The 11,020-nt window shown below is 36.0% G+C and overlaps 1 protein-coding gene across 1 annotated transcript; it reads right to left on the bottom strand.

Annotated features, from left to right (window-relative positions):
* Positions 1–235: 235 nt before the first annotated feature.
* Positions 236–1,775, bottom strand: LOC143575899 (uncharacterized). Its single transcript, XM_077060148.1, has 2 exons — positions 911–1,775; positions 236–404 (listed from the first exon to the last, which is right to left on the bottom strand). Exons 1-2 carry the CDS (start codon positions 1,610–1,612, stop codon positions 294–296), a joined length of 813 nt encoding a protein of 270 aa, XP_076916263.1. The 5' UTR covers positions 1,613–1,775; the 3' UTR covers positions 236–293.
* Positions 1,776–11,020: the final 9,245 nt, after the last annotated feature.

An 11,020-nucleotide genomic window follows, 5' to 3' on the forward strand; every position in this document is an offset into this window, starting at 1 on the left:
ATGTTACATCTCATGACATACCAAAGCTAAATGCTTAATTTATAATAAAACTATACACTTTTTGAAATATTGGAACTGATTTTTATAGTAAAAATCCAACATTTTACCGCAAATGAAAACAACATTACATTTTGCAAGATCATTCGATTTTGGACAGAAACATCTAACAAGTTAGATTTTGCTTGTCCATCATCAGTAGTTTTTGCATGTATTGTTGCGTTCTTTCGTTTTAGTAAATTCAATATTTCAAAAAAGGGAATTTTGTAATAACTAATTAGATGTCAAGTTTTACCCTAGAAACCTTCATAGTATCCTCCATATGTGATATGGGCTGTGGTCAAGGGTACCCCTCTCACAGCTGCTGACATTGCTTCATTTGCATGATGAACCACTTGCTTTATCCTCTGCATATCAAATCATATCCAAAATAATTATGGTTGCAAATTGCAATGTTGAACAACCCTAGAATAAATCCAACACACCTATTTTGCAAAAAGGATTAATTGTTAAAAATTAAACTAGAAGAGTGTAAGTCATACTATTATAAAGTTTTATTAATTTCTTAAATGCTAGCATCTTGGCAAGAACCTAGACTCGACATTTTGACCGAATCAACTCATCTTCAATAGGAGAATTCGATCCTAATTCATGATTCATGAAGCCACAAAGACAAAAGCCTTAGAATATAGGGTTAGATGACCACTAAACCTCTACAGTGATCATCTTCCCAAACTCTAAACCTTTATTCAAATACAAGTTACTTATTACATTTTGTGTAATTTGAAATATATGGAAAGACCCTTTTGTAACAACATGGGAATCAACATGTATTTTAACAAAAGTATAAATAACATACCGAATTATGTAAAATTAAAAAAATAATAATACTAAGCAATAAATTGTGTCAAACCTTGTCATCAGAGTATAATTGGATCCTAAGCTTTTGATTATGTTTGTGCCTTTGACCATTTCCAAAAAGGATGATACATATGGTGGTAGCAGCCATACCAAGAGAGAAAAAGGCACCAATACCATTCAAACCCCATTTCCAAATATTAAATCCTTCATTACCTTCTTCCTTGATCACCTTCTCATCCTCATCAATCGCCACTTTTGATGGTGATGACACATTGAACATATCATCATCACTTTTGTCCTCGTATTGAAACATGTCTGTTTCAATATATGGCAGGGTGATTTTCCGAGAACCTGATCTCGGAGAATCCATTTTCATCTCGACAAATTCATTTTCTTTTTTAAAGAAGACTTGAAAGATGGGATCTTGATTCGATTCAGGAGCACCTTTAAGCTCCCCGTCGATCAAAATAGGGAGTTTGGTAATCTCTTTGACCTCTTCATGGTGATCACCAACTTGATGATCATCCATATGAATTGGGAAAGGGATCAACTTCTTTGGAGATATCGGATTATCTTCGGATGAAGAGTCGACGAATTCTTGGGATTTACTTGAGGAATCAAAGTAATCCATTTTGAAAAGATTCTTGGGGCTCCTCACAAACTTTCTTGAAAAAAACTTCTTGCCCCCATCATCATGGACTTCTAGTAGACCACCATAAGGTATGTTCACCCATCCCTCATCTTCAAGATCCATCTTTTTTGCATCAAAGTTGAGATCTTTTGGTTTGTGTGAAGAAGATAAGCAAGAACTAAATTGGGTTTTAAATAAAATTAGTGAATTATTGAGGTGGATGGCTTCCCATGGAGTGTAGTGAAGTGTTTCACTTGGAACAAGCAAGGTAATATTGGATCTTTTCTTTTCCTAATACTTGACAAATTAGGAGTTGGTCCAATTGGCCCCATATGATGTGAACCACAATTATTTCACTTTTAATTGATATAGTTCTTAAAATATTTTCTTGCATGCTTACTTAGTAAGAGATTATTTGCATATTTTTAAATTTATTATTTATAGTTTTTTAGAAGAAAACAAAAAAGTAAAAGAATAAAACTAATAAGGTCATAAAGTTTTAATAATAAATAGTTATACATAAATCACCTTGAAGGATTTTGTTTTATACTTATTTGTTCATAATGAATCATTTATACGGTATGGTTGTAGATTTTGATTATTTATTGTAACTTGAATAAAGGATATGTTCTTTTAATTAGAACGAAGAAGAAAAAGATTGGTCATGAATATTCTTATAACGGTTGTTGAAGATAGATATAAATTATAATAATTTAATCGGATTGGTTATATTTATGGAATCAAATTGTTTTTAAGTTGACAATCATATAAATGATATGAACATTTTTACATAGAACTAACGAGAGAGAATTACGTGATTATATAATTGTCTTATATATCACAACTAAAATAATAAGTTACTTGTTTATGTGGTTATTATTTTTGTTTATTTAAGATTGGTTATGTATTGAACTAGTGTGTCTAAATTAACATAAATATGATCTTAGGCTATTTATCTTAAAAAAATTTAATCAATTTAAATGATGAAAGGAGCATCATACCTTGCTTGTTATTAAAAAATAAAAATAAGTTGTAACAACTACGGAGTATTTCATTTATTTAATATCACATAAAAAATGTTTTGCCCTTTAAGTTGTACTTTTCCTTTTTTTTTTAACATTCGAGACTTCTTACTTCTTGTAAGTGGTTCTCTTTCGTTTTTCTAATAACACCGGCCTTTAAAAAACCGTAAAAACATGTTTATATTATTTTGTACTTGAATATTTCGTTTTCAAAATAATACTTTTCCAAAATTCACAAGAGTTTAAGTCAATTCTGTTCTAAAGCTTACCTATTAATGCAAAAAAAATATATATATATATTCTAAAGCTTAAGTTTCCAAACTTTCACGTGTCGTGCCATGTGTGTGGTCCCTTCTACAATTAGGTAAGCTACAAAGTGAGCTTGTATGGATTTATCTCAAACTAATAATAAGCACTTCTATTATGATTCAACTCATTCTTTTTATTACACTATATTGATGTTAGTGATTTGAGTTATATACTTTTAGGCATATGTTAATTATTGTGTATCCATGTGTAATTACTTGTTTATAGATTATGAGCGCATAACAATATAATTATGAACTCGTCAACAATGTCAATTTCATCACTAGCTTATCTTAGTTAAGAGGAAAATGATAGATGTACCTAGATTCAGATTCATGTCAATTAACTTGTAGAAAGGGTTATGCCTATGTAAGTTAATCAAATATATCTCTAGTAATCAACTGAATAATAATGTATGTCTTACTAATCTTGCCATAAACCCTAAACATTAAGAAGTGAATTCTTTTCTTCTTAAAATTTACAATTAGTCTATCAACCATTTCGTTTTCCATTCATTTCTAATGCAATTAAGTTTGTCTAGCTGTTTATTCTTAAATCAAACAAAACTTATAACACTAACCACATGTTCTTTGTGAGTACCTTACTCACTCTTCATATAAAGTGATTAAAATTTATTTTTATCGTAACTTCAAGACGGAGTTTCACGCCCACGTGGCCGTGTTAACATCTTCCGACTAATAAATACACAAGTTCAATTATAAATTTGTTAATGGTTGTAGATTTGTACACTCAAAAGTCGAAATAAGACGAGCAAACGGAATATTTGGTGAGATGTGTTACATGTGTACGCAAGGGTATAATAAAGACATAATTGATTCGTTTCATTAAATCGTAGGTTCGTGGCAAAATAGTAAACAAAGACGTGGTCCAAAAACCTACACACTTGTTGGCTCGTGGGCTCGCAACCAAGCCTTGCCACGTTAGTCATCATTTAAGGCCTAAGCAAAAACGAGAGCCTATGTCTTTATTTTTGACTTAAGATGCAAAAATGTAAACCATCTACCGCTAAAGTCACATCAATATATGGGTTTTCTCATAGAGTCCTAGACTAAAATTAATTAATGAGTTATAGAACTATAGACAAAATTACAAAGAATGTCCTTTATATTTGTACCAAATTTCACTCATTGTCCTTTATCTTTAAAATTGATATGTTTTATCCTTTACGTTTACAAATTCAACGGCGTTTGTCCTTTGGCCCTAACTCAGTTAATTTTTTTAGTTAAGTCAGATCACATGCAAGTCACATGAGGGTATTCTTCATCTTCCTCAAATACAAACCCTAAAAAACCCTCACTCTCTCTACCTCTCTTCTCTTTATCCCCACCATCAGATCAGCTTCACACCTTTTCACTTTTCCATCTTTGTAGTCTATCTCAAGCCCCATTCTTCTTCACTTTTTATATTCAATTTCCTCGTCTGTGAGCTCAAGCTTTGTTCCGACATCAATGGAGGTTGATTTCTTGGAGTTCGGAGTGCTTAACAACTAAATCGCATATTTCAGTTGAACAATCACGACTTCTCGTGTCACCTAATTTAATCGCATCTCAGTAGAACAACGGTGTCGTTCCCGTCCAGGAACATCGTCGCCACCACCGCCGGAAAAACGGTGTTGCCGATGTTCGTGGAGGTCATAGATCTGGGTTTTTATCATTTATCGCCGGGAAAACGAAAGAGACGGTGAGGGTTGTAGCGGTGGTCGATCTCTATCGGCAAAGATGTAGAAGACGATCAAGATTCAAGCGGCCGATGGTGGTCTTCTGGTGGAGTGGGTGACCGGTTGTGGTCTTCCGGCGAGTGGGTGGCTGGTGGTGGTGTTCCGGATAAGCTTGCTGATTTTAAGTTTTTTTTTTTATTTTTGGAAATATATATTAGTTTTTAGGGATTACTCCATAAAATAGTAACCAACTTTGAAAGTTGTTTCAATCATGTCATTAATAAAAACTTTTGTTCCAATCAAGTCATTGAACTTTCATTTTCGTTCCAATCCTAGATATTTTACCTGAATAGCAGGTAATCTAGGTTTTTTTTATTTTTCAAAGTTTTTACTTTGCATAATAACTTTTAAAGGTTACGAAAATTAGTAAAAATGCGAAATATAATTTTAAAATTCCGAAAATTTGCAAAAAAATTTTTGAAAATTACAATAAATTACAAAAATTGTAAAAAAATTAAAAATTTTTCAAAACGGGTCGGAACGGTTAGGATCAACATATTCGGATTAGAACGGGTCAAGATCGGAACTGGTCAAAACGGGTTTCGGGTCAGCTTTATTTTTTACCAACGAATCAGCGCGTTTTCAACACGTTACAGCTCGTTTTAACAGCAAAAGCTTGTTTAAGCGATTTTTTCGGTTCGTTTTAGCACTTAACAGCTCGTTTAAGCTATTTTTCAGCTTGTTTCAACACCTAATAGCTCGTTTAAGCGATTTTTCAGCTCGTTTCAGCACCTAACAGCTCGTTTAAGCGATTTCCAGCTCGTTTCAGCACCTAACAGCACGTTTAAGCTATTTTTTAGCTCATTTTAGCACCTAACAGCTCGTTTAAGAGATTTTTAGCTCGTTTCAGCACCTAACAGCTCGTGTCAGCACCTAACACCTAACTGAAAAAACGCTTAAACGAGCTGTTAGGTGCTGAAACGAGCTGAAAATCACTTAAACGAGCTGTTAGGTGCTAAAACGAGCTAAAAATCGCTTAAATGTGCTGTTAGGTGCTGAAACGAGCTGAAAATCGCTTAAACGAGCTGTTCGCTTAAACGAGCTGTTAGGTGATGAAACGAGCTGAAAATTCGCTTAAACGAGCTGTTAGGTGCTGAAACGAGCTGAAAAATCGCTTAAACGAGCTGTTAGGTGTTGAAACAAGCTGAAAAATCGCTTAAACGAGCTGTTAAGTGCTAAAACGAACCGAAAAATCGCTTAAACAAGCTTTTGCTGTTAAAACGAGCTGTAACGTGTTGAAAACGCGCTGATTCGTTGGTAAAAAAAACTGACCCGAAACCCGTTTTGACCAGTACTGATCTTGACCCGTTCTAACCCGAACATGTTGACCCTAACCCGTTCCGACCCGTTTTGAACATTTTTTTATTTTTTTTTATTTTTGAAATTTTCCAAAAATTTTTTTTGCAAATTTTCGGAATTTTAAAATTTTCACATTTTTACTAATTTTCGTAACCTTTAAAAGTTATTATGCAAAGTAACCTTTAAAAGTTTTTTTTGCAAATCATCGAATGTTTCTCCAAGATAGCCGCACCTCTGACCAGTATGACCCGAAAGACGATAGTATTCAGTTGGGGTAAGTTTCAAGAAGAAGCTTTTCAGGAGTTAAAGAAGAGACTCACGCAAGCTCCAATCATTGCTTTACCCGATGGTGACGAGGATTTGGTTGTTTGCACAGATGCTTCACATCGTGGGTTAGGTTGCGTATTGATGCAACGAGGGAAGGTGATAGCTTACGCGTCTAGGTAGTTGAAAGTTCACGAGAGTACTTATCCGACGCATGATTTAGAGCTAGCAGCAGTAGTGCACGCCTTAAAGATATGGAGGCATTACCTGTATGGTACTAAGTGTACTATTTACACCGATCATAAGAGTTTAAAGTACTTCTTCGAGCAGAAAGAATTGAACATGAGGCAGAGAATGTGGTTAGAATTGATAAAAGATTACGACTGCAACATTTAAGTACTATCCTAATAAAGCTAATGTGGTCGCCGACGCGCTGAGTCGTAAGAATGAGGAAGTCCTTGCAACAGTGAAGTCATACCAGCTGATTATGAACTCAAGTCTTTTTGAAGAGATTGTCAAGGTACAGTCAGAGGTGCTAGTAGATGAAGGGTTAGTTAAGAAAGAAAGGATTTATGGCCAGCAGGAGGAGATGATGGAAAACACTCATGGTGTTAAGACTAGATTTGACCGTATGTGGATTCCACGCCATGGAGATCTCAGAGGTCGAATCTTAGATGAAGCTCATAAATCAAGATACTCGATTCATCCTAGAGCTACAAAGATGTATCAAGATTTGAAAAGAGACTACTGGTGGCCTGGAATGAAGAATGATGTAGTAGATTATGTCAGTAAGTGCTTAACTTGCTTACAAGTCAAAGCCGAACATCAGAAGCCTTATGGGAAGATGCAACTGCTAGAGATACCTGAGTGGAAATGGGAACACATCACCATGGATTTCATAAATAAGCTACCTCGTACAGCTAAGCATCATGATACCATTTGGGTGATAGTGGACCGTTTGACCAAGAGTGCTCACTTTCTGCCTATACGAGAGGCCATCTCGTCAGAAACGTTAGCAAGTTTGTTCATCAAAGAGGTTGTATCTAAGCATGGAGTGCCACTGTTGATTGTGTCCGATAGAGATACTCGATTCACTTCGAGGTTCTGGAAGAAATTCCATAAAGCTATGGGGAGGAGATTGAACATCAGTACTGCGTATCATACTCAAACCGATGGGCAATCTGAAAGGACGATCCAAACCCTTGAGGATATGCTACGTGCTTGTGTTTTAGATTTCGGTGGAAGTTGGGATGATCACCTGCATCTAGCAGAATTATCCTATAACAACAGCTACCATTCAAGTATTGGTATGCCGCCGTTTGAGATGCTTTATGGTAAGCGATGTAGAACTCCCGTGTGTTGGGGAGAGATTGGTCAAAAAGAAATGGGAAGCTTAGAAGTTGTTCAAGAAACGTCATCAAAGTTCGATCAGATCAAAGCTAGAATGAAGGTCGTACAAGACAGACAGAAGTCGTATGCTGACAAGAGACGAAGACCGATTGAGTTTAACGTTGGTGACAATGTGATGCTCAAGGTCTCGCCTTGGAAGGGAATTATTCGTTTTAGAAAGAGGGGGAAGTTGAGTCCGAGGTACATTGGACCGTTTAAAATCTTAGATCGTGTGGGTGAAGTAGCTTATAAGCTGAATTTACCCGATGAGTTAGAAGGAATTCATTCAACCTTTCATGTTTCTCATCTGAGGAAGTGTCTAGCCGATGACACGTCTCACGTGCCATTGATGGACATCGAGGTTGATGAACAACTGAACTATATTGAGCAACCGGTAGAGATTGTTGATCGCAAGGAGAAGCAGCTTCGTCACAAGGTTATACCCTTGGTAAAAGTGATATGGAAACATCGCAAGATATCGGATGCTACTTGGGAAGTTGAGGATGAGATGCGCAAGTTCTACCCTAGTTTGTTTAAGTAATAATTAGGTTTCGGGGACGAAACCTCTTTAAGGGGGAAAGACTTGTAACATCCTAAAATATTATAATATTAAATAAAGGATCGTTAAGTTGTCGAGCGTTAAATAATATTAGCTAGTGTTTAATAAAGAATCATGGACTTGGATTAAAGGGTAATGGGCCTTAGGTCCATGGGCTTTAAGGGATATAAATACCCCTTAAACCATCCCTAAAACCCTAATCCTCATTCTTACCTTCCATATTTGCCTATCACACTCAAAAACACACACCTACACACATATATACACGACCGTGAGGGTTGGGGCGAAGTTAGGGATCGAGTAGACGATAGTTCATGTAGATCTTTATTACGCGAGCTATATACAAGATCTAGGATTCTTAATCAAGCCAAACGAGATCAAACGTACACGAAAAGGTATGTTTTAAAGTTTACGTTTTATTAACGTTTAATCTTGAAACTTAGAACGAGATTAGACCGGGTGTAAATGGAACGTAAAGTTGTGAATTTGATGTTAGAAACAAACTTAAGAAACCTGCGTCTGCTTGCGAATCGTTTAAGATAAACCAAAGGTCTTGTATTGAACGTTTTTGAAATTAAAGGTCCAAACTTTACATGTTTTCGGGCCAAATCAAATCCAAAACGACCACAGGAATGATCGCGGGATGGTTAAATGCCATACCCGGGGATTTCATGTTGAACGATGATGATTACGGGGAGGATTAGGGACGAACAGGGCTGCAGCTGGATAACTTCGCTGCATGCCAAGTTCGCTGCTGATCAACTTCGTTCCCCAGTAAGTTCGCCAGTAAGTTCGCATGCATGTTCGCCGAATAAGTTCGCCGGACGCTATCTTCGCTGAACACTAACTTCGTCGGACACCAAGTTCGCTGAGTACTAAGTTCGCCAGGACTAAGTTCGCTGAACATTAATTTCGCCTACGCTTAAGTTCGCTAACGATAAATTCGCTTAATATTAAGTTCGCCAAAAGTTAAGTTCGTTGAGAAATGAATTAAAATCCTAGTGAAAAATGTGTTAAGACAGTTAATGTAAATAAAATTTTTCCAAGCTGACCTGGCAGCTCGACCCCAGCCAGGGGCTCTGCCCCTTGGACCCCGCTAGGGGCTGCCGCCCCTAGAACCCCACTGCCAGGGGCGCTGACCCCGTACCCCCGTTCGTTGTGGACTACACAAAGATAGAAATACGATACAAGTAGTAATAGTTAATTGATGCGTGTAATTGTTATACAGTTAGCCGTGCCCAACTGAAGAAAGGAATAACTATTAACGGTGAACGTAACCGACTTCAGGTGAGTTTCTAGCCCCACTTCCTTGTTATGTTTTCGGGGCTGTGTGCATACTCTATGTGATAGTTAATACACTTACCTTAAGTGGTAAGTGTATGCCTTGTATGATTTATGTATGATGATTACTTGACGGTGCGTGAACGATCTTCGGATATTGCATGTACCGTCAAGTGGTAGTTAAAGATATGATTGATAAGTATGATGTAAGATATGATGTATGTATGAATATATGATGTATGTTATGTTGTTGGTACGTGAACGCTTTTCGGAGATTGCACGTATTGTCAAGGAAAGTATGTAAGAACAGGTACGGTACAGTTGCATGAAACAAAGGGACCAGACCCTAATATTATCTGTGATGGTAGGGACCAGACCCTAATAATATATGTGATGGTAGGGACCAGACCCTAATAATATATGTGATGTTGGGGACCAGACCCTTTACAATATCTGTGATGTTAGGGACCAGACCCTAATAATATCTGTGAGGTTATAGGGCGAAATGCTCTTTAAATAGGATGGATAGTTATATATGAAGAGTAAGTATGATTAATGTACACCCCTTCGGGCACGTGTGCAAGTATGAGAACAGATTGTATGTTGTATGATTAACTAGAACTAACTCAGCGTAGTTGACTTTTAGTATGCACGCAGGTGAGTAGAATGAGGCAGCTTGCATGAGGGGAAGCACATGGCATGATCTTGAAGAAGCTGGCATCTCGAGAAATGTTATGTTATTTCAAAAGACAATTTTTTATGTTTAAATAATTTGAATGCTCGATAAGACAAGAATTATGGTTATGGAATGTAATAGTTTGGATTTTTTTTAATGTTCCACAATTTTTTTTTAATTAACTCTGATATTTAGAACTGCGTTTATGAGTAAATCCAACACGAAAGTAGGGCTACCAGTAACGGGGCCTTACATAAAATATCTGGTATTGGAACAAAAATGAAAGTTCAATTACTTGATTGGAACAAAAGTTTTTATCAGTGACTGATTAGAACAACTTTCAAAGTTGATTACTATTCTATAGAGTAATCCTTTTTTTTATTATTAAAACTATTTCTTTTAATATATGGGTAAAATGACCAATTTGCCCTCATATGCAACGCACATGACATGAGTTAACGAGAAAAACTAACTGGGTTAGGCCTAAAGGACAAACGCTGTAAGATTTGTAAACGTAACGGATAATACATGTCAATTTTAAAGATAAAGGACAGTGAGTGAAATTTGATACAAACATAAAGAGGACAATTTCTGTAATTCTTTCTAAAACTATATGTATTATGTAGGATAAAAGTTTAATATTTTATACCTAAACTTTTTAAAATATTTCTCGATCGCAGGCAACGCTGGTGGATAGACCCGTCACCATTTCCAGGGAAAACCCATCGTCTAAAGGTTCATTGTGATAAAATCCTAACTTACACACGACATTTTGTCACGAACGAGTACAAGGGTGCCACTAGAGCACCACTCCTTTGGTTATCTGATTTGACATTAACAATCAAATTTAGATCGAGCTTATGGAAAATTGTTTAATCATTCAGATATATATACTTTTTTCAAAATATGTTCTAGTCGTTTGTGTTTATGTTTTGTTTTTGAATGATATGACCTTCTATTTTATAGCTTAGCTACCTTACCATTTCACCAAAGTAAT

This window comes from Bidens hawaiensis, unplaced genomic scaffold (assembly GCF_021521415.1).
Source record: "Bidens hawaiensis isolate Kalapana, Puna unplaced genomic scaffold, B.hawaiensis_p1.1 tig00027787_1, whole genome shotgun sequence".
Classification (NCBI taxonomy): domain Eukaryota; kingdom Viridiplantae; phylum Streptophyta; class Magnoliopsida; order Asterales; family Asteraceae; genus Bidens; species Bidens hawaiensis.